A 23,824-nucleotide genomic window follows, 5' to 3' on the forward strand; every position below is an offset into this window, starting at 1 on the left:
CATAGCTTTCAATATAGTGATCCAGAAATGATCTATCTGTAAGTCAGGGGAAGCATGTGATCTGGCTGGAACAGCAGAATCAGTCAGCAGGTAGCCTAGAATAAGATGGAGTGAATTATACCACACTGGTTTTTTTAGGGAGCAGCCTGCTTTGTGTCTCTCTGGCAAGGAGTTCCTCGGTCTGATCGTGTGTTGTGTGAAAGTGAACTTTGTTTTGTTTGTTTTAAACCTGCTGCCTATTAATTACATTGTGTGACCCCTGGTTCTTGTACTAGGTGAAGGGGTAACAAAACTTCTCTATACTCCACACTGTTCACGTTATCATGGACCTCTAGCTTATCTCCACCACCATATCTCTTAGCAGTCTCTTCTAAGATTACTAGTCTCAATTTTTTAAATCTATCCTCATATTGAAATTGTTCCATATCCCCTAATCATTTTATTGTACTTCTCTGTACCTTTTCAAGTCCTAAAAATATCTGTTTTGAGATGGGCAGCCAGAACTTCATGCATATTCAAGGTGTGGGCATTACCATAGATCAATATAGTGGTATACATTTTCCGTATTTATTTATCCTCCTCCAAATGGCTACTAATATTCGGATATCTTTTTTGAGTAATGCTGCTGAAAATATCCCAGGCTTTTTGATAGTGGGGGTTGAAGCACCTGGAACAGCTTGAGTCACACATCCATTAGGCAATCTAGACGTGGTCCAAGAACTGTACCCTGTTCCTATTGATGCCACTAGCAATGCTCTCCTTGATTTAGAGCAGGTTTTGGTCTCTAGTACAAAATGCTTTTTTAAATAGCCTCACTGTTGCCCATTTAAAAACAACATTCTTGAGCAATAAGCCAACAATTAAAAAAAAAAATTCAACCTTTTTCCCCTTGAATTTTTGTAGAAAAACAGACCATAGGGCCCTGATCCTGTAGACGCTTAAGGCTCATCTATATGTAACATTTTAATCAGTACAATTAGTTTGGTTAGGGATGACTGTTTTCCTGACATTGTTATACAGGCAGTCCCCGAGTTACGCGGATCCGACTTATGTCGGATCCGCAGTTACGAACGGGGTTTGCTCCGCGTCTCCCTGGTCTGCTGGAGACCAGCAGACTAGGGAGACGGGGAGCAAAGCCTCGGAGGACGCTGGCAGCGGGACAGCCGCGGCGCGTCTGGGCTGTCCACTGCCCGCATGCTCCATGCCCCAGCTGCTGTACCACAGGCGTCTGGAGCAAAGCCGCGGAGCACGGGGGCAGCGGGACAGCCCAGACGCGCCGCGGCTGTCCTGCTGCCCGTGTGCTCCGCGGCTTTGCTTCCCATCTCCCTGGTCTGCTGGTCTCCAGCAGACCAGGGAGACGGGGAGCAAAGCCGCGGAGCACGTGGGCAGTGGACAGCCCAGATGCGCCGCGGCTGTCCCGCTGCCGGCGTCCTCCAAGGCTTTGCTCCCCGTCTCCCTGGTCTGCTGGAGACCAGCAGACCAGGGAGATGGGAAGCAAAGCCGCGGAGCACACGGGCAGCAGGACAGCCGCGGCGCGTCTGGGCTGTCCCGCTGCCCCCGTGCTCCGCGGCTTTGCTCCGGACGCCTGTGGTACAGCAGCTGGGGCGCTGCCGGTTGGTCCCGTAGCGCTGCTCTGGGTGCTACTGGACCAACCCGGCAGCACCCCAGCTGCTCTGCCCCAGGCGTCCTGATTCAGCCACTGCTGGTCAGTTTCAGCAGCGGCTGAATCAGGACGCCTGGGGCAGAGCAGCTTGGGTGCTGCTGGGTTGGTCCAGTAGCGCCGAGGAGGGGAGCTACTGGAGCAACCCAGCAGCACCCAAGCTGCTCTGCCCCAGGCGTCCCCAAGTCAGCCGCTGCTGAAACTGACCAGCTGACTACAGGAAGCCCGAGGCAGAGTTGCTCTGCCCCGGGCTTCCTGGAATCAGCCGCTGATCAGTTTCAGCAGCAGCTGACTTGGGGACGCCTGGGGTTCTTAAGTTGAATCTGTATGTAAGAACTGGCGTCCAGATTCAGCCTGTTGAAACTGATCAGCGGCTGATTCCAGGAAGCCTGGGGCAGAGCAACTCTGCCTCGGGCTTCCTGTAGTCAGCCCCTGGTCAGTTTCAGCAGCGGCGGAATCTGGATGCCAGTTCCGACTTACATACAGATTCAACTTAAGAACACACCTACAGTTCCTATCTTGTACGTAACCCGGGGACTGCCTGTACTTGTAAAACGCCAAGTGTAGATATATAGGCATAAAGGTGCTTGTATACATACAACTTATTTCGGTTCCTGAATCAGAATAAAGTTTGATGCTGTAAGCACTTTCATATTGATGTAACTGTGTCCACACTGGGAAGTCTGCCACTTTTAAGTATGCCAGTATATTTAAAGAAGCAAAAATCTGAGTGTAGGCAAATCTTTCAGCTTTTAACAGCCATTGATGGCACCATGAATTTTTCTAGTTCTAGTCACAGCCATTCATTCACTCAGGCCTTGAAACTAGGGATGTTAAATATCAATTAACTGAATAGTCGATTAACCACATGAATTCTTATCGGTTACTCGACTATTCTATAGTCCTCTGGGGTGGGGTAGGCACCCAGTATGCTCCAGCCCCACACTTGAGGAGCTCCCTGCCATCCCTCACTGCTGCCGCTGTATCAGGTATCCCAGCAAAAGGACAGTTTGTGCTGGCAGAACTACATTGAGAGGACTTTTGCCAGCATAGCTATGTCTGCGGGAGTGAGGGCGGCGTGCGGACGGCGCTTCCCTGTGAATGGGAGTCACAGGGACCAGGTGGTCACTTGCGGGAGCCATGTGCAGCCCAGGTAGGTAGGGAGCCTGCTTTAGCCTCTGCTCCTGCTGTGCCACCAAGTGGGCTTTGAATGGCCGGGGCAGCAGTGCAGACTAGAGCTGCCAGGGTCCCTTCCTGACCAGCCCTGCAGCTGGAAAACCCAAGGCCTGGAACCCCTGACACTGGCCTACTGCACCCAGCCACCACACTCCAGCCTTCTGCCCCGCCCCCTCCCTAGGCCCCGCCCCCTCCGAACGACGCCCCGCCCAGTCCTCCCAAACTCCGCCCCTCCCCGAGCTTGTCCCTTCTGTCTGCGGCCCCGCCCCGTCCTCCCAGACCCCGCCCCCTTGCCGTCCCGCGCCGCGAGGCTCCGCCCCCGGGCCGCTTCCTGCGCGCGGTGGGGCTGGGGCCGGGGAACATGGCGGCGGGCGGGCGGCAGCCGCAGCCCAGGCCTGGCGCCACGGTGACAGCGCTCCGCGCCGCCTGGCTGCTGCTAGCGCTGGGCCCCGCCGCCGCCGAGCCGGGCAGCCCCGGGCCAACGCGGGGCCGCGTGCGGGTCCTGAGCGCCGCCAACTGGAGCCTGGTGCTGCAGGGCCAGTGGATGGTGCAATTGTGAGTAGCGCCCCCCCCGCACAGACCCCCCCCCCCCGGGACTCTGCGTCCTCCCTGCCCCCCCATTCATCCCCCCACAGCTCCCCTCCGGGCACAGCCTGTTCCTGCAGCCCCCCCCATAGTCTGCCCCTCCCCCCAGCCCTCACTCCGCAGCCCCCCCATAGTCTGCCCCTCCCCCCAGCCTTCCCTCCGCAGCCCCCCATAGTCTGCCCCTCCCCCCAGCCTTCCCTCCGCAGCCCCCCATAGTCTGCCCCTCCCCCCAGCCTTCCCTCCGCAGCCCCCCCATAGTCTGCCCCTCCCCCCAGCCTTCCCTCCGCAGCCCCCCATAGTCTGCCCCTCCCCCCAGCCTTCCCTCCGCAGCCCCCCATAGTCTGCCCCTCCCCCCAGCCCTCCCTCCGCAGCCCCCCATAGTCTGCCCCTCCCCCCAGCCCTCACTCCGCAGTGCCCCCCACAGTCTGCCCCTCCCCCCAGCCCTCACTCCGCAGCCCCCCCCACAGTCCGCCCCTCCCCCCAGCCCTCACTCCGCAGCCCCCCCCACAGTCCGCCCCTCCCCCCAGCCCTCACTCCGCAGCCCCCCCCACAGTCCGCCCCTCCCCCCAGTCCGCACTCCGCAGCCCCCCCCACAGTCTACCCCTCCCCCCCGTCCTCACTCCGCAGCCCCCCCACAGTCTGCTCCTCCCCCCAGCCCTTACTCCGCAGCCCCCCTGACAGTCTGCTCCTCCCCCCACAGCCCGCCCCTTCCCCCGCAGTCCGTCTTCCCCGCAACCTGGTCTCTCCATGAGCAATCCCACCAGCCACAGCCCCCATCTCCCCGTCATGCTGGGACAGCCCCCCCCCACCTTTGTCCCGCCAAATACCTGTGGATAGCTCCCCCCTCCCAGGGACACCTCACTGCCATTCACCCCCACCTGCAAGGGCCGTGCATCCCCATGACCAGTCTGCATCCCCCTCCACAACAGTCCCTCTTGGGGTGTCAGCACAGCCCCCTACTTAGGAACAGTGGCCCCCCTTGGGCAGCAGCGCAATTAGGGATGTAATAGTGCAGCTGGTTAAACGATTGACGATAAGCATTGGTTATCGCTACCAGCTACACGCAAACCACCTACCCTCTTCCCCCGGCTTTGCATTTAAAGTATTTTGGGAGCCAGTCTACAGACACACTGGCTCGGTCCCTTAAATGGATTTAAATGCAGATCCGCTGCGGGAGTAGCTGCCGGACCTGGCGCGAGCTGGGACTGAGCCAGCATTGCTTCCCTGTCATTTCTCAAGCTCCTTTAAATGCACAGCCACAGTGGGGGTAGCTGGTGCTAGCTGGGACTGAGCCAGCATTGCTTCCCTGTCATTTCTCAAGCTCCTTTAAATGCACAGCCACAGCGGGGGTAGCTGGCGCTAGCTGGGACTGAGCCAGCATTGCTTCCCTGTCATTTCTCAAGCTCCTTGAAAGGTGCAGCCACCGTGGGGGTAGCTGGCGCGAGCTGGGACTGAGCCAGTGTTGCCTGCCCACCAGCTCTCAAGCTCCTTTTATATGCAGAGCCGCTTATCGGTTAATTGTGTAACCGACAAAAGTTTTGTCGGGTACACAATTGCTGAATTACACGCTTCCTTACATCCCTAATCCTGATGCTGGGAGATCAGATGACAGTATTGTATACCACACTGGCCCTCAGACTTCTGTGGGCTGCTGTGGTGACAACACTGTGCATCCTTTCCAGCCCAAACACCCATCCAGAAGTGGAACAAGACCACAGATAGGGGGCGGGGAGAAGAAATTACCATTGTGCTCCAGGTAACAATCCCATACTTAGAGCCAGATGTCCCTGTATTGTCTTGGAATGAGAGAAACATCATTTTTTTTGTTCACACACATAGTAAATAATGTCCCCCAAATATAGCATGTTTCTTCTGATTATCTGATGAGAAAGTTCTGAAATATGGGCCTGATCCAGCAAATCCATGAACAGTCTTACCAGGCCCCTACCCTTTTCTGCTGCTTCCCTCAACCCTAGGTTATACACAGAGGGAAAAAAATTTCATGTTACAGATATTAGCTAGTACAGGTTCAGCCTCTCTAGTCTGGCACCCTCAGGATCTGACCACTTCCGATGGAGAGTATTTTCTGGTCCACGGGATGTCAATATTGTCTGGCAGCATTACCAGCACTTCCATTGCTTACTGTGCTGTTAGAGGACATTTAGGGGTAAATTAGAGCTAAATAACAGCACAGAACACTGAGAGCTAGAACTGGTGGCTGTAAGCAAACTTTATGGGACTGCGGGGAAATTTGGCCACACCCATAAAAGGTGGACATCTGGCTAAATCCAGCTAATGATTTTAAAAATCATTCTGGACGACAGATGTTTCCAGACCAGAGAGCTCTGGACTAGAGAAGTTCAACCTCTATTACCTCTCTGTCTTTTACAGGGAAAAGAGAGATCCACTAAATAATGGATTGCTTTAATTGAGGATAAGAGGAAGCTGCTTACCAAATTTGGTTGTCCTAGCTGTTATATTTAGGGGGAGCTCTTGAACAAATGGATTCACAGACAGACAGATACCTCTAAATTACATATAGAGATGAAGAACATTCATTATGTGGACTTGTTTCTTATATTCTGTTTTCTAAGAAGTGTTCTTTGTAATCGAGAATGAAGAGCTTAGTCCTAGGCTGAAGCAGCAAGTTAGTTCGGATGATCTAATTCTGTATGCTTTATTCTTAGAAAGTCTGTGCATGTCTGAATAACATGACTCAAGGTTGATGGTGGTGGGTGTTAAACTTCGGTAAATTTAGGTATCACTAAGTCTATGAAAGCTGCATTCATGTTAGTTTTAGAATACAGGCAGTCCCCGGGTTACATGGATCCGACTTACATCGGATCCCTACTTACAAACAGGGTGAGGCAACCCCGCACTAGCTGCGCCCCCCCCCCCCCCCCCCCCAGCAGACCGCCGAGACGCGCTGCGGTCCCGCCGCCCGCATCCTCTGCAGCGAGAAAAGCCGCTCCGCGTCTGCCTGGTCTGCAGGACTGAGGGAAGTGAGGTGTGGGAGAATAAAACTGAGCTCTGGAGAAATGTTTGGCTAGAGTTTCCCTTATAATATGTACCAGTTCCGATTTACATACAAATTCAACTTAAGAACAAACCTACAGTCCCTCTCTTGTACATAACCCGGGGACTTCCTGTATTTCACTTGTTTTTGCCTTATTTTTCTTCTATGGGGATTGAGCCGCCTTGTAGAAGGTGGTGATTAGAGGGAGGGACTGTCTAGCTCCACCTAAGAATTTTAGATTTCAGAAGCCTGTTGGACTCTTATTGATATCAGTAGGCAATCTGAATAATCTTTATGCTCAGCCATCTTTAAGTTCTACTTTAGAGACACTCCCTTACTTACTATTCTGAGTAAGATTTTTTCATTGGTTTATTGATATATTCTTGTTTATCTGAAATGTGATATGAAAACGAAACACAAATTTCTGATATAAATAGAGGGAAAAAAACCAAGAAAATAGAGTTGAGATTATCAGGTAACTAGTGCCTTGTCTTGCTATTGCAGTATGACCACTATTATGGGTCACTGATAATCAAATAATATATTAATAATATCCTAGTACCTCTCCAGTAACCACAAGTCATATAGTATTTAGTTAATTGGAAACAATCTTTTAGTTTAGACCTAAAATGTGGGAATAGAAGAGGTTTTGCACAATGTAAGAAAAATTTTAATTCGCTTAAACCATTTAAGGCTGAACAGAAATTTTAGACTCTTTCTGTGAAGGTTTATAAAGTAAGATTTTTATCTGAAGGCAGAAGAAGCTTCAATTGCCTGGGTCTGAATAATAACTTTCTACCAAAATCTAGTGAGTGTCTCACTTTCACTTAACACATTTTCCGCTTTAGTTTTTATGGCTAAGCAAAAAGTCCTCCTCCCCCTCCCCCCCACTGCAATCCGCTGACCCACACCTATCCTTTGTCTCCTTGCCCTCCAAAAAGGGTGAGTGAGAGGAGAGGGGGAGTATGTAAAGACGGTGGTGAATGTCTAAGCCAAAAAGTGGAGGAGCAAAGACATTTTTGGGCTGATTTTGATTTGTTAAAAGCTCATTTTATCAGAACTCATTGCTGGTTAGACCTCAGAGTTTGTTTCAGTCAGAGGTGCTCTTATTCTCAAAACTGGTGCTTAATTTAATTGGTGACTAAATTACCTGAATAATGTGAGAGACTGAGACTCTTAAAAATAAATTAATACTTTAAATTTAAAAATGAAAGTTTCTGATTTTTTTTATAACTATCAGCAAACTCCTCTGATGGACTAATGTCAACAGTGGGTTTTTTGCCCTTCCACTGACTTCATGAGTCTGCAAATCATATTTCCACACTACAACTGTAGCGTTAACTCTGCATAGGTGTAATGAAGAAAGATGATGTAATAAGTCATGGAGATGATAGTGGTAAAACCTGAGCTCACAGGTTTCCCAAGCTATCTGAGCATGAGGGATGGGACTTGACTTACATACACTCTTTTCCCTTATGGTGGTTGTATTCTGTTTGTACATATTCACTATATGTGATATGAAGTAGCTGTTTAATCTATCTCATACTTTCTCTTCTTGCACATCCTAAAGTGCCTTTGACTTGACCTCAAGCGGTCACATTTGTAAGTGAGAGTGAACTTCAGTCTTTCTAGCCATTTTGTGGTTGCCCTTTGTAGAGAGAGGTAATCCACTTGTGCTGGGTTTGTGATCAGGAGTTTTGATGTCTTTCCACTAGAACTTAGTCTGAAATCCGATGGTATCTATAGAAGAGTCATTGATGACTGTTGGTCATTGCTTATCTTGCCTGGATTTGAACTGGTGACTTGCAGGTGAGATTCTCATCCAGTTACCACTCTCTTGATTCGGAATTTAGTCCAGTATGTTCCTCTGAAATTGTTGCACTATGTGACATAAAAATCCTAGTTGATTGGGAGGCCTGACACTTTTTTCCCCTATTCGTTTGGTGTCTCTACCATTTTTTTTAACACTAATACGTGATGAGTTCTCTTAACATCTCTGTGGCAACTGTAACTACATTGGAATGGGGATGTTAAATTTCAATTAATCAGCTAATTGAGTCATCATCATCATTTGTCCTTTGGCCTCCTAATGGAGCATAGGGCCTTCACAGTCATTCTCCATCTCAATTTTGATTTTGAACGATGTAGAGTTTTCTGTAACATAATATTTTTTACGGGGATGAGTTGTTAGCCCATTGTCCAACCCCCAATCTGAAGGACCAGGTAATTGCTTTTTGTCTGTTCTCTACCCATCCACCTGTCTGGCTTGGGTGGCCCTACCAGGAGCACTAAGCTCCCACCGGCATAGTTCTGAGGGTCCCTGAGACACGCAAGTCCCCCAACACATAAAGGTAGCAATCCCACCTGGGGGGGCTAATCGAGTAGTCGATGGAATTTCCATCAACTACTCAATTAATTGATAAGGAGGGGGCACTCGCTGTCCTGCTGCACCTCTCCCTTTGAAATGCACAAGAAATCCACCCGCAGTTCTTGTATATTTCAAAGGGGGAGCGGTGCAGCAGGATAGCGAGTGCCCCCTCCTTCCAGCAGGACTGAAGCAGTACCCGCTGGAGGGGTTCCCCTCTGTGTCTCTTCCTTTTGTACAAGAACCACCTGCGTCTCTTGTACTTTTCAAAGGGAGAGGAGCAGCAGTCGGACTGGCTCAAGCGGGACTGTTTCAATCTCTGCTCGCGCTGTTTCTGCGCTGCCCTGTGCCTTCCTTGCCCCCAGCATCGGCTTTTGCCCCCCCCCCCCCCCCCCCCCGCTGCTGCTCTTTGATAGAAGCAGCAAGTGTGGGGAAAGCGACTAGTCGAGTTCCTACTCAATTACCCCATAAGCAAATACTTATATATGACAGATGACTTACAGACTTTAATGCTTATCGGGTAGTCGACTAGTCAGTTACATTCCTACACTGGACACCTCCCTATTTAAAGTCTGTAAGTCATCTGTCATATATAGTAAGGACTGCTATTTAGCTTATGTCAGTCTACATATCTGAAAAATGCTGTCATTTGTTCAAAGTTATACAATGGCAAATGCTTAGGGAATAAAGTGTAAACTAATTAGCATAGTGTTGATACCATTCGTAAGCAGGAGATAAAAAACCAGAAAAATCTTGCATGTCAGCATTTAAATTTTAACTTACTTTGCACAATGCCAAGTGTGAAGAGTCAAATTCTTTTCTGGAATAGTTCTGTGCATCACTGCAAAACACACCAATTAAAAAAAAAAAAGTTATTGGATGGCTTCTTGTAACTGTTCACCCATTCACAGCTGGCAAAGTTGCAGAATCTGGAAATACTCAAGAACATTTTGTCAATGAAATGCAGGATAACTGTCTTTGAACAAAATTATAGCTTTTTTTTGGTCGTCTTTTTGCATCATTGTGACAAGGAATGTGCTGAAGTGTCTGAGATCTAATATTTGAGAGAACTGGTAATAGCAGGAACCTAGTATGAACAAAATTGTAAAGGCTTTTTAATCAACTTCGGTTTTTCCTCAGCTTACAGAATAGAAAACATACAGTCCACAATATTTTGGAGAAAACATCATTTATTGTTGTGTTTGTTATGTAAATACATTGTTGACATTGTCCATGGCATCTTTGAACCACTGTGTCCTGTGCTTGTGGGAGGAATGACTCCAGAGTCAGAACCTTGTCCCTCTATTCTCACACATGTATATGCAGATGTGACGGTTGACAGCTGTACAGGCCTTGCATAAATATACTAAGAACAGAATTCCGGGCAAATTGCATAGCTTATTTTGAAATTTCGCGCTGTCTACACAGCACTTATTTTGAAATACATCTCTATTCCTAATTGTCCCTTGCTCCCCGTGGAATGAGATTTACAGGGACGTTGGAATAGCGAGCCTGTTATATTTCGAAGTAATGGGTACGCTCAAAAGATGCGGAATAGACGTAGCCTTTAGAGAATGAATCTTGTCCTGGATTAACTGACACAGATTAGTTTTGAGGTGCTGTTGTAAAAACAAGATTTGAATGGTCCTGAAGAGCAGTGATAACACTACCTGCATTCCTGATGTTTTGGTTAGTGCATTATGTATTCGTAAAATACATCTTCTTGGCTTCACAATGCAGGGATTGAGATTAAAAAAACCTTGCTTCATCAGCCTGAAACTCCTTGCTCTCAGTGCTGCTGTGCATGTTAAGAAACATCACTCAAATGGTCCTCTTTGCTATGTTTTGCCACTGCAACAACAGAAAAAGAAAACAGTTAAAGAAATAATGCCAATAATAGTTGCTGTGGGTGACAAACTGAACAGTGTATTAACACCATGAGTCACCAGCTTCCTGCTTAAGTAAAATGCGTGATTCGGATCTAAAAGGGAGGAAATGGTTATCAATTCTTTTTATGTATCTTTGTTTTGGATATATTTATATTGAGGAAATCACATCTTAAATCTTTGAATATGGTGCCACACTTTGTAACAGACACATTCATAGATAATAAGTTTTCCTTATATACTCTGAGTGGAGTTCGCTAAAAGAACAGACTATAGAGAAACTATAGTGTGAGGCTAATCTGAGGAAAATGTGTTAGGGGAATGGAGAGGGTGCAGAAGGTGATGGGAAGAAGAGCAGTACATAGGATGTAAAGGGGGAGATGCTAGCTTGGAAAGTATTTGGGGCTGGTGGAAGACACTGGTAGGTTTGTATGTACAATCAAATCTGAGGTGAAATTCTGACTCCAGTGAAGTCAGATCAAGTCCCCACCTGTTGTCTGCAAACTTCAGAGATCAGCTCTCCTTGGGCTGTCTTGTCATTCTAGCTCTTGTGCAGGATCTTAAAAACTGGCCATTGAATAAATTGCCCATGCTAGTATATTGGAGCAGGTATTAAAATCAGATGCAGGTAGTAAACAGAGAGGTGCATGCATTTCACATTAATAGATGCTTATAAGCAGACATTAACTATACTTATCTGATGGCCATTATGTTGGTAAAATAATTCCTTTTGTCCTTGGCAAAGTGGCTGATAGGATGGTTGCGGCTGGTGGAACTGTGCAGAGGCTGTAAAATGTGAGCCTGGTTTAGGGTGGTGGTAAGATGTTGTCTTTAATCAATGCATCTTCCTATCTTGTGGTTTCCCATCTACTGGGGAGAGAAACTATATTCAGCTGGGCTGGACTAGAACTACAAGCATGCTTCCCAGACTTTGTGACCAATGATACAGTACTTTTTAGATGCCCAGGCCTGCTGTTGTATGGGCACTCCATACGATACAGACCTTGCAAGACTGAACTGATCTAGTGTCTTTTTGTCAGTTGCAAACCAGCCCTAAGATCTCAGGTACTCTAATTTCATGAATTCCTTCCCTGATAGGACTTCAATTTCCTCAATATGGGGAAATGGGATTGCTTTTTTGTGATCTTCCATGGAAATTCTGTTCTCACTTACTGTAATAGATTTCAAGCATTAAGTGATTCAGTTACTCATTGTTTTTGGTGAGGAAAAAAATTAAGGTCCTCTGGCTTTTTTTGAGCAATGATTTTAATATCAGTCCTACCAGAAACTCTGTGGTCCATTATAAGTACATGTGGGGAACAGGAAACTTAATATTGTACTTACATTGCCTAAGTTACTACACTACATACATCAGGTGATATTGCCTGAACTTAGCCTCAGAAATATAAAATGTTGTGCTGTGTAGGAACTGCAGAAAGGCTGCAAGTTCTGAGTATGTAAGCAGTTAAATATCCTGGATAATATTTGTTTGGGTTAGAGAATTAAATTATAGAAACATGAGGTTTACAGTGCTGCCTGATCAGAGGCGTAAGGTTTCATTCATATAGCACCAGTGCCATTGTTATATCTGTACTAGGGATGTTAACTAATGTGAATACAGGCAGTCCCCGGGTTACGTACAAGATAGGGACTGTAGGTTTGTTCTTAAGTTGAATTTGTATGTAAGTCGGAACTGGTACATATTGTAGGGGAAACTCTAGCCAAACATTTCTCCAGAGCTCAGTTTTATTCTCCCACACCTCACTTCCCTCAGTCCTTTATTCTCAAGCTGAGGTGTCTGCTGAGAAAAGCTGCTCCGCGTCTCCCTGGTCTGCTGGGGGGGAGGGGGGGCGCTAGCTTCGCGTCTCCCTGGTCTGCTGGGGGGGGCCCTAGCTTTGCGTCTCCTTGGTCTGCTGGGGGGAAGCAGCTAGTGCGGGGTTGCCTCACCCCGTTTGTAAGTAGAGATTCGATGTAAGTCGGATCCATGTAACCCGGGGACTGCCTGTATGTGTAAATGCATAACTGCTGGATTTTTTAGTGGTTACACATTTACACGCGGGAGGAGGCAGGTGGGAGCTGGTGCTCGTGGGGAGCCAGCTTGAAAGCCACTTCCTGCGTGTACAAGCTCCTGCAGAGCCGACTGCCCCCTACTCCCCATGCTGCTGCTTCTGATCCAGAGGCCGGTAGGGGGGCATGTGTAACTGTTACAATTAATTGATAAGATTGGTTACACACCAACATCCCTAATCTGTACACAACAAAATATGAGTAAAAACATAGTTTATCTTTTAAAAAGCCCACTAAATGCCAGTGGATCCTGCTGCATGCTGTCGCTTTGTCGTTTTCTTGTAAAGTGTCAGAGGTGCTTTGTGATCTGCAATGCAAATTCCAGCTGTTTTTGTGAACTTACAGCAATCAGATCTGTTCATTAAAGATGGAATGTGTTATGCAGTTATATATGCCTTGGAAAAGATTAATTTTTCAAACTTGTGTATTGTTTAAACAACTTTGAAAGATCCCCATGGATTTATAGAAAACTGGTTGGGATTTCATGATTTTTCCTACTCTCATAGTTTTAATGAGAAAAAATTAGGAAGAGTGCTTACTTGCATAAAACTACTGATCGCATATCCGTTGCGTCCAAAGTGTGTGTTCTTGAGAGCTTGGTTTTAAAAAAAAAATTCAGTGTGTTTTTATTAATCGAATACTTTTTTTTTATCTTAGTTATGCCCCTTGGTGTCCAGCCTGCCAGCAGACTGAAGCAGCATGGGAGAGTTTTGGAAAGGAAAGTGAACTTCTAGATACCACTGTAGGAAAAGTGGACGTCACTCAAGAACCAGGTGTGCTATGAAAAGGAACAATCAAAACTATGTATCTCTTAACTCCTGGGAAATGCTCCATTTTACTGGGGTCCCTGAAAAAATAGCCAAGTCAGAAGAATTAGAATATTTAATCAAAATAAATGTCATTTCCTCCCATTTCTTTGAGCTGCTTATAGTTGTGAATTTAGTAGCATAGTGTTTCTAGCTTCTAAATGAAGGGTCAGTGTGGGTCATCCATTCTAGTACCATCTGTGGTGGACATCCCATAAAAGTGTCTACCTACAGCGTTGGATCTACCTCTGCCATAAAAGGCTGTGGTTTGACAGAGATTTCCATTGCCTGGTAGTAATGGTGGGGGAAACAAGGAAGTTGAAAATGATGAATTTTTCTAGTTGGAGGAACAATCTTGTGGTCTGTTCAAGCTAAGTGGAATTTTTTTATAAACACTCTCTCTTAGCTGGCTGCTTTATTGTCTTATTGTATTATCGAGCTATAGTAATGCTTTTAAGCACTTTGAAGGGACCAGTTTAATTTACATTTCTTGTAAATGAAGTATGTATAGAAAAAAAGCTTTTATAATTATACTTGCAAATAGGCTGCTTCCTGCCTTCACAGATATGTAACAACAAAAGGTTTAGAAAAGGGCAACAAAAATGATTAGGGGTTTGGAATGGGTCCCATATGAGGAGAGATTAAAAAGACTTGGACTTTTCAGTTTAGAAAAGAGGAGAGTAAGAGGGAATAGGATAGATGTCTATAAAATCATGACTGGTATGGCAAAAGTGAATAAGGAAAAGTTATTAACTTATCCCCACAATATAAGAATTAGGGGTCACCAAATGAAATTAATAGACAGCAGGTTTAAAACAAACAAAAGGAAGTTTTTCTTCACTCAGCGCACAGTCAACGTCTGGAACTCCTTGCCAGAGGATGTTGTGAAGGCTAGGACTTTAACAGGATTCAAAAAAGAGCTAGATAGATTCATGGAGGTTAGATCCATCAGTGGCTATTAGCCAGGATGGATAGGAATGGTGTCCCTAGTTTCTCTGGAGGTGGGTGATAGTGGAAGGATCACATGAGGATTACCTATTGTGTTCCCTCCCTCTGGGGCATCTGGTATTGGCCAGTGTCAGCAGACAGGATACTGGGCTGGTTGGACCATTGGTTTGACCCTGTATGGATGCTCTTATGTTCTTATGTAACATTTTGAAACAAAAAAAGCTTTGTTAGTTTTATACGTGTGTGCAGATAGAATTGTAAAAAAATATTGCATTTATCCTAGCTGCAAAGGAATGAAGTTTAATATAGTTAGGCTTGGAAGGATTAAATTCTTATTGGTTAATGTTAGTAAATGTCAGTTCCACTGTAGACCTATAAACCTTTGAAGAAATATTTCTGTTGATGATGATCATTAAAACTTTACAGATGGGCAGAATGAGAAAAGTGTTGCTTGACAACTTACTAGAATTTGATTTAAGGATACTTTATGGTTTGATGGTTATACAGTTTCAACTTTTTGAATCTCAAAATCTACTTTTAAATACTTATTGGACATCGCCTCCCAGGTTCCCACAACTATGAAAATGTATATTAATGACAATAACAAATGCTTTAAAACAGACATATCATCCATTAAAATAAAATAAAAAAGAATTTTGCTACGCATAATTATAGTAATGATTTGCGATAAAAGAGGAAATTCCAGTTACATTTGAATCAGAGTACTCTGTAGTTGATGATTTTGCTTTATCAAACCATGAAAATGTATACAGACCTTATGGGCTTATTTCTCAAATGCAGGTGATGTTACAATTAAGTTAACTCCATACTGTTAATTTTAACAAGTTCAGTCTTAATTTTCTGTACCTGTGAAGCTGAAGTCTAATCTCAAAGACAAAGAATTTCAGCTGTTCCTAGAGGCTCAGTGTGTGCTTGTGAGTTGTATTATTAGAAAGTTGAAGGAGCAACAAAAGGCTCTGAAACCGAAAGGCTACCAGTATGGGTTCTTCAGTTAGCGAATTCACAGATTGTTACCAGATTAATAAATCTATGAGTTTGGAACAATTATTTTTTATGGGCTAAAGCTTAATTAAAAAGAAACCTCTAATCCATTATATTAAAGAAACATTGACCTCCTAACTATTGCAATATCAACACTGTTTAGTTAAGATTACAACCGGTATCCCATTGTAAACCTGACTTTTCAGTTTCCATTAAGTTTTAAGCTTTTTTGTGTTTGTACTGTGTTAAAACACCAGGATCTTTATTAAGGCTTACAACCACTTAAGTGATACATATGATTTTTTGAAAAATGATTACTTGAAAAAAATAAGGCTGTAAAATAGGGATATTAGCTATCTAGTAATTAAATAGTTGAGTAATCGCCTGAATTCTTATTGATAACTTTACTATTCTGTAGTCCCCAGAAGTGGGGGCAGCAGTCAGTGCATTCTGGCCTAATTCGAACTACCTACTCCGTGCTGCGTGTAGCTGCGGGCACGGAGTCCGCACTAACGGGAATTTAAAAATGGTGGCGCCTGGCAAGATGCAAATGAAGCCCGGGATATTTAAATCCAGGGCTTCGTTTGCAACTTCGAATGTCTACATTAGCCACCCTAGTTCGAACTAGGGTGGCAGTGTAGACATACCCTTATATACTACCGATTGAATTAGATCCGTTGATAAGAAGAAATATATAGCATGAAATCTCACATTGTCTCCTCCTTATTTCATCTAATTGCTTTTCCTGTCTCTGTTCCTCTCGCTTTTTTTTTTTCTTTTGGTCTTTGCATTGTGGAGGAGATATAAGCTGCAGATTCTTTATCCAGTGCCATGCCTTGGCCAATTAATGTCAGATCACTCTGATTCCCTCTTACTGCAACAATTTTCAAGGGCTTTTGGGATATTTGACCTTTCAATTCTGGTTGACTCATTTAGCATCTCATTTTCAGCACAGATTTTGGTCTAGGGTAATGCACGAGATATGGAATCCTTATTTTAAACATCATTTAACAGGTCCTAAAAAATCCATGTTTTAAATCTAAAGTGCTGGCTAAGAATAAACTAAGAAAATACCTCTTCAGATACCTCCTTTGCCAACATCAGGGAATTGTGGACATGCAGAGGTTTGATCCTGGTGGGAGATATACAAGTGAGTTGATGTTTACACATAAGGCTTTGTATCTTCTGACTAGCATTTACAGCCCCTTGCTAGTTTCTCTGACTTCCTGCCAACACTGGCAGGCTGCCTTCTAGCAACATTTTATAGACCTGTGTGAAGTTGCATGCCTGAATTGATGACTATATGCACAAATGAATTATAGTAAAGTTTAGAGGTAACAGAATCAATAATTTCTTCTTGAAGTATTGATCCACGTGGATTCCACTTTGAAGCACCTGCATGTCACATGCACAAGATCTGAATCTTTGAATGAACAGACATCAGTGCATTTCATCTGTGCTGTACATGTACTTACATTTGTCTACCCGAGGATGTAAAGAGCAGAGTGACCACAAGTCACATGAGGTGCCTACTTTTTCATAGTCATCCACTCAGTCCACAGGAGGTTCCTCTTTGGTCAAGACCACTGTCCCTTCAGATCTTCCTCTTTGGTCTAGCCACAGCACATAGGGTATTTCCAAAGGTTTTTTGTTTTTAAATAGTAGTAGCACCTTAGATGTTAATAGCCATAATATCATCCAGATTAGTCAGTGAACGCCCATGGCATGTCACTGTATATGGCCTTCTTGGAAAAAAAAGGTCTTGTTGTGACCCCACCACAGATTCGTACTTAAGGTAGTTTTTGAATTTCATATGAATCACCTTTCATCCGCTTACCACTGTTTTTCCCTACACCACATGCCTGAGATGAGGAGAGATGGCCTATTGTTTGCATGTTCTAAGTGCTTTGGCCTTTTATCTGCAATGAACAATGGATGTTAAAAAGCTGCCTAAATTTATTTCCATATCAGCCCAGTTCCTTTCAGAACGGATCTTGGGTTGTATTGCTCTTTGTTACTAACTAGCTTGTGCCCTCTCCGCCCCAAGTGGGTGAGGGATAATTCCATTAGAACGGGGGTCGGCAAACCTTCCGAAGCGGCATGCCAAGATTTAACCCTCCTGCCCTGGGCCACGCTGCTCTCCTGGGGGAGAGGGGCTCTTTCCACCACACGCCCCACTTGGTCTCCTGCCCTGGTTTGATTTAAATTATTAAATAGATTAAGCATTTAAACTTTCTTATGTTAATTTATCAAACTTCATTTAAAATAAAGTAAAATATTAATTCATATCCAACACAAGAGGTTTCATTGTTTTCTTTATTTATGGCAGCGGTGGGGAACTATCAGTTCGGGACCACACAAGTGAGAAGCAAAAAATCTACTCACCAAATGTCCAACTCTCTGAGCCTGACCCCATCACAACCCAGTCCCTAATTCCCACACTACCTCCTCACCCTGACTCCCCCCCCAGCCCCCATTCCTCCACTCCATTGCTTCCTTCTCATCTCGTCCCACCTCATCACCCCCCAGTCCTCAACACCCCAGATCCACCCTGCCCATCTCCTGTGGTGGTGGCTGCTCGGGGACCGTCCCAGCCAGGCCCCGGGAGCAAAGCAGCCAGTTCCCGCCCGTCCTTCCTGCGGGTCTCCCACTTGCCGGTGAGGCCAGGGTGGGCAGGGAAGCAGCGGCACACATGCAGGGACAGGGCTATCCTGGCTCTGCAAGAGGTCCCTGTGCCTCCCGGTGGAGGCAGGTGGGAATCCGGGATGGCTCTCAGGGACAGATGCGAGTCAGGGCTTTCTTCACTTCCCCCCCTCCTGTGTACCCAGAAGCCGCAGCTTGTGCTCCAAGCCTCGCAGCTGCACCGGCTTGAGGGAGGGGGCTGAGCTCCTGCCGCCGATTCCGCACGCCACTGAAAATTTACTCGCGTGCTTTAGGTTGCCGACCTCTGAACTGGAGCGTAAGCCACGTCAGCTGCATCTTTGAGAGACCTATCCCCCCTTAGAGATATGTGAGGTAGCTACTAGCAGCTGTTGGTATCTCTTCATGAGAAGTTGCTCTCTGGTCTAGTCCACATCTGAGGATACATGCTGTCACTCCTGCATCCTCACACTCAGCCCCTGTGTGACTACTGATAATCTACGAGGTGTGGAATACACAGAGACCGTCACTCAGCAAAATGAAGGTTATTTACCTGTACCTAAAGAAACTAGAGATTTTTTTGAGATGGGTAGTCCCTATCTGGATTCCGAAACCTGCCTCCCATGCCCTGTGCGGCATTTTGTTTTGGCTGCAGTAATAAGGGGAAACTGGAGAGACATCTGTGCATGCCACTAGTTTGGAGCATGGGGAGAGCAACAGCTTATAGGCAGGCCAATAAATGATGCTTGGGAAAAATTCCAGGTGCAAGTGCATGGTCTGCATGGGGTACACATTGGCTATATGTAGAGACTGCACATCTCTAGGAAATTCCTGTTAACAGGCAAGCAACCTCCATTTATTCAGCTTCTGTTAACTCTCCAGTGTGGACCCTCCCACAACCGCACTCTCTCTACTTTTTTATACATGTTATTAACTAGCATTCTGAATTAGCAAGTGAACTAAGAGACAGTTTCAGGCAGTCTGCCTTTTATGCCCTCGGGTGAGGAGGGGGCAAGCACATAATTGCCCTTAGCAGATGCTGCTATTCAAAGATTTTGATCTTATAGGGTATACACTTAAGAGGTGGGATCCACACAGACCAAACTTCTCAAAGAATCAGTAACTGTAAGGTAACAGTTTTTCTTATGTTTTTTGCTATTATGCTAGTCAATATTGTATTGTCAGGGTGCATCTATACAGCATTGTCAAGGTGCATCTACACAGCAGCGCTAGCTTGAAATAAGCTATGCAGTTTGAGCTACAGCTGCGCAAATTGCATAGTTTATTTCGAGATGGTCTATTTTGAAATTTAATTTTGAAATAGACCACTATTCTGACAAGTCCGTTAATCCATATGGAATGAGGTTTACCGGGACATTGGAATAGCAAGCCTGTTATTTCAATTACATTTGAAAATAATGGACATGCTGTTAAGACACGGAAAATGCTATTTCAGGATACGGGGCGTATCCCAAAATAGCGCTGCTATCTAGATATACCCTCATGGATTTATTGTGGTGTTGTCTAGAACAAAATATTTTCTTAAAGATGTGATAATCCCATTGCACGTTCACTTTTTGTTCTGAAAAGACAAATGTTTCAAGGCATGTTTAGAAAAGCAAAAAAAATAAGTAATAATTTTTCAAAAGTTGAGCTGAACAAATGTTGTTTGTATTTTTTTTCTCTCTTCCAGGTTTGAGTGGCCGTTTCTTTGTCACAACACTTCCTACCATTTACCAGTAAGTCTGTATCATACAGAAATCAAAGCTGTCAGTTTCCATACAGATGAAGCATCATGCAGAGACTGTGAACAGATGCAAATTAAAATGATTCCTTACATACGGTTGTTGATAGCCACCACCTGTTGAACATAATTCTGGCATAGTGTGTGTTATATAACACAATTCTCCTCACCTTCTCCAGAGTATTAGCTACTGGAGTGGCTGAGAACAAGACTTGTAATCATTTTCCTCTCTGTTAAGGCTGTTGAAGGGTGTGGGATGAGGTGGCTATAGCTATAAATAGTCCTTTGTCTTTCTATTTTGGGTTTTTATTCATGGGATAGCACCCAGAACACTGGCTAGCAAGCTATAGTATTTTTTATGAAGAAATAAATTTTAGAGCTTAAAATATCTTTGAAAAAAAATTTTTTTGTTCCAAGACAAAATAGCTTTGCTCTTCATATGTAATTTAGATTAATTCAATTTAAATCAGTTTTCTTAGTCTAAAGATAATTTTAATTGCATTTTCTCCGGCTAATACTATAGTTTAAACTTGTTTGAAGATTTTCCTCTATTCTCACTCGCTTGTCATTTTCTTAGAATTTTTAGTTTTAAATTGAGATTTACAGTAACCTTGTCATCCCAAAGTGAGAATTTTCTTGGAAAAATTTATATAATCATGAAGTCTGGAGGGAGTTATTTGAGCAGGATAAACAGGGGTGTTAATATAACAATAAGTTTGCAAATTTAAACACATCAGGAAAGTGAAGTATAAGTTTTCATCTTAACAAAAACTTGCTCACCCTGCATACATATAGTACTGGATTTTTTATTACTAGATTATTTTTAAATGTGTTGACCTTAAAATAACTCTCTATGTGTGTGCACAAGAACAACCAACAGGAATTTGAGGTCCCAGGGAAAAAAATCACTGGGCTCCCTGTCCCCTTTCCTCAAACCAGGTACCTGAGCAATTGCCTTCTTTGCTTCCCCCGCCCCTTGTCAGTGGGCCTGTGTGCGCATATTCTGTGTGTGTTTGTATTACAAATTCTGCTTCTAACTTTGATCTTAAAGTGGTATAATTGAAAACAGAATGGGGGTATGAATGGATAAAGAGAACTCTCTAAATCTCTGATATGTAATTCAAGCTGTTGGCTTACATTTTAGTCTGTGATAACACAGGTTACTTCCTCGCCTGAGGTTTTGTTTCCAAGAGGAATAGTATCTGTAAATGTCCTTCTTTATGTATAACATAATTAAAAACCTTTATGGGAGGAACTGTAAGGTGTTCACTCCCTCATCATAGAATTGTAGAGCTGGAAGAGACCTCAGGAGGGCATCAAGTCCAGCCACCTGCCCAAGGCAGGACCAATCCCAACTAAATCAACCCAGCCAAGGCTTTGTCAAGCTGAGACTTAAACACCTCTAGGGATGGAGATTCCACCACCTCCCTAGGTAACCCATTCTAGTGCTTCATCACCCTCCTAGTGAAATATTTTTTCCTAATATCCAATCTAGACCTCCCCCGCTGTAACTTGAGACCATTGCTCCTTGTTCTGCCATCCGTCATTACTGTGAACAACCTTTCTCCATCCTTCTGCCCCATTATGTTGTAAGAATCCTTCAGATAAATACGTGTAAATAGTATGTGACACAGTTAGATCTATTACAGTAAACTCATTTTAAAAAAATTAAAAAGCTAATGGCTATTTCAGAGAAGTCTGAGGAAGTCAGCTGCCTGATTCCATGGCATTTGAATGAGATTTGGGATCCCAACTTAGTTAGGTTTCTCAGAAAATCGCTGCCATCAAGGTGTGTATATATGGGTATATTTCTTTGAAAATATGTTTTATCTCTGTGGATTGTTTAGTTTTTAAGAATTTATGAAATTAAGCATTCATAATGTTTGGAACCACAGTGTACCATAGTGGGTCTCTTTGTTGGAGTGCAGGTCGAGTTTCATAAGCGGCACCAATACCTTATGATAGGTATTTGGCTGTAGAGGCATTTTTTTTACAATAGGGACAATATTTTAATTACCATGTATTTGTGCTCTGCAGTGCGAAGGATGGAGTATTTCGCAGATATCGTGGCTCAAGGACATTGGAGGACCTTCGAGGCTATATCCTGGAGAGAAAATGGGAAGTTGTGGAGCCCGTACCTGGATGGAAATCCCCATCATCTATAATGTAACTACCGTATCATTTTTGTCTGAAAAGCAGCTGTTTTTTGATGTCACTAATAAAAGGTGCTAAACTGATGTCCTTGTCCATTGGACAATCAGAGTATAGGCATTGGTGTCTAAGCTTCTTCAAGCTACTCTGCTATTGTGTCTCAGCCCTGACCCTTTGATATATGAGTAATTTATTTTCCATGCCTATTCAGTCTTGCCATCTTTAAGATTTGTACATTTTATATAAATAAAGCTGTTTGAAAGTGAAAAACATAGTTGTTCAGCGTTACTAACAGGAATAGCAGTTTTATGGCCACTGGGCACTGGAAAAAAAGAGCTTTGTTACGCAGGTCTGCAATATAATGACTTCTGGTGACACAAGCCTTTTTGACTCCCTAAAATCCCTATAGTGAAGTGCCTAGCAAGGACATCAAAGTGCCGTTTTCCTTTCTTTGTTGCTGAATGATAGGAGATAAAACGTAGTGCTAGCGTAAGGTATTTTCCTGTGACCTTCTGAATTTGCCTCGGCTTTGTCTTAAGTGCAAACCACGCTTTTATGGTTAGAAGTGATGATGAAACAGTGAATCAAAGATTTGTGTTGGACTCCTTTTTTACCATATTATAAAAGAGTCTGTTAGTTGTCGTGAATGAAATTCACATGAGCTGTAGAGAGCTCCAGCATAAGCCTTTTGCACTACTTAAGAACTGGGAAAGCTGTAGGAATTCTACTAGTGCAAGGGAGCCTCTTGTGCTCCAAATAGGCTAGTGTATTTTTGTGGCTGAGTCATAGGATCCCTGACTGTCCTGTTTGGGAGTTACCAAAAGGTAGTAGTATCTGTTTTGGCCTGTTGAATGAAGTAGTGGCTGTGGACAGCTTTGTCTGTTGGAATTTCTTCTCCCAAGCTTCTCCTTAAGCCAAGCCAAGCTTTACAAAGGGCTTTAACTCAGACTAAGTGCAAGAGGAGTGAATTTCACTCTACGTTCATTAATATGCAATAAAAATTTCTGTTTGAAGATATGAATGGCTAGATATGATGAACGATGGAAATTTTGCATCTGTCTCCTGCCAGTTTTCAATTTGTACAGTGCATCATGAATCTAACTCTGAATTTTATCTGAAGCGTGTCCCTTTCTTTCTTAGGATGCATGGAATGGCAGGTCTTTTTCATTTGTCTGGATGGATCAGGGTAAGTAACACTAACCACCAGGGTGGATTTGATTTGGTTATTTCATTTACCAAAGGTATATGAAGCAGATATTTATGAAGTCCTGTTATGCTTATAAGAAGCACATGGGGTTTTTATTGGTGGAAAAGGTGCAATACGCCGTATTTATTGAGAATATAATTGCAAAGCAGTTAGCATAGGCTTACATAGACTCACAGACATACACTCTCTCTCCCTCTCCTGCCACTGATGATATAGTTACCAGTTTGTTGCTCTCATTAGTCTGATAGCCAAGTAGGCTAAGTGTGAGGTTCATTTCGGCCCTGGCTGACATTCCAGTCGGATAATGGTAGGACGAACATGACCTGTTACAGGAAAGCAGTCCTTCTTTTATAGTGGTTCTTTTCCATCAGGATCAGTGGGTTTGCATCGCCATACTGGGTTTTTTTTGGCAGATGTTTATCTCCAGTTGTTCCTTTTGCTCCTTATTTTCTTTGTTTTGCCATGCTAAGCTAGTTTTTATCACAAATATTTTGTTCCAGTTGATACATGCTTGCCCTTTCCCTCGGGCTGTGTCTAGACCACATCCCTCTTTCAACAGAGGGATGTAAAT

The 23,824-nt window shown here is 44.2% G+C and overlaps 1 protein-coding gene and 1 long non-coding RNA gene across 2 annotated transcripts in view; one reads left to right on the forward strand and one right to left on the reverse strand.

The window, feature by feature from the left end:
- Window positions 1-3,159: 3,159 nt before the first annotated feature.
- Window positions 3,160-23,824, forward strand: part of TMX4 (thioredoxin related transmembrane protein 4) — a 47,406-nt gene continuing 26,741 nt past the window's right edge. Inside the window, exons 1-5 of the mRNA XM_075925715.1 lie at window positions 3,160-3,391; window positions 13,413-13,528; window positions 19,845-19,890; window positions 21,933-22,061; window positions 23,187-23,232. Of these exons, the coding sequence (XP_075781830.1) occupies window positions 3,198-3,391; window positions 13,413-13,528; window positions 19,845-19,890; window positions 21,933-22,061; window positions 23,187-23,232 (531 nt within the window). The 5' untranslated portion in view covers window positions 3,160-3,197. The remainder of the gene's footprint in view (window positions 3,392-13,412; window positions 13,529-19,844; window positions 19,891-21,932; window positions 22,062-23,186; window positions 23,233-23,824) is intronic.
- LOC142828080 (uncharacterized) overlaps window positions 10,433-23,824 on the reverse strand; it is a 61,180-nt gene continuing 47,788 nt past the window's right edge. The window contains exon 5 of the long non-coding RNA XR_012903046.1: window positions 10,433-10,653. This is a non-coding gene — a long non-coding RNA (uncharacterized LOC142828080). The remainder of the gene's footprint in view (window positions 10,654-23,824) is intronic.

Source organism: Pelodiscus sinensis, chromosome 3, assembly GCF_049634645.1.
Source record: "Pelodiscus sinensis isolate JC-2024 chromosome 3, ASM4963464v1, whole genome shotgun sequence".
NCBI lineage: Eukaryota > Metazoa > Chordata > Testudines > Trionychidae > Pelodiscus > Pelodiscus sinensis.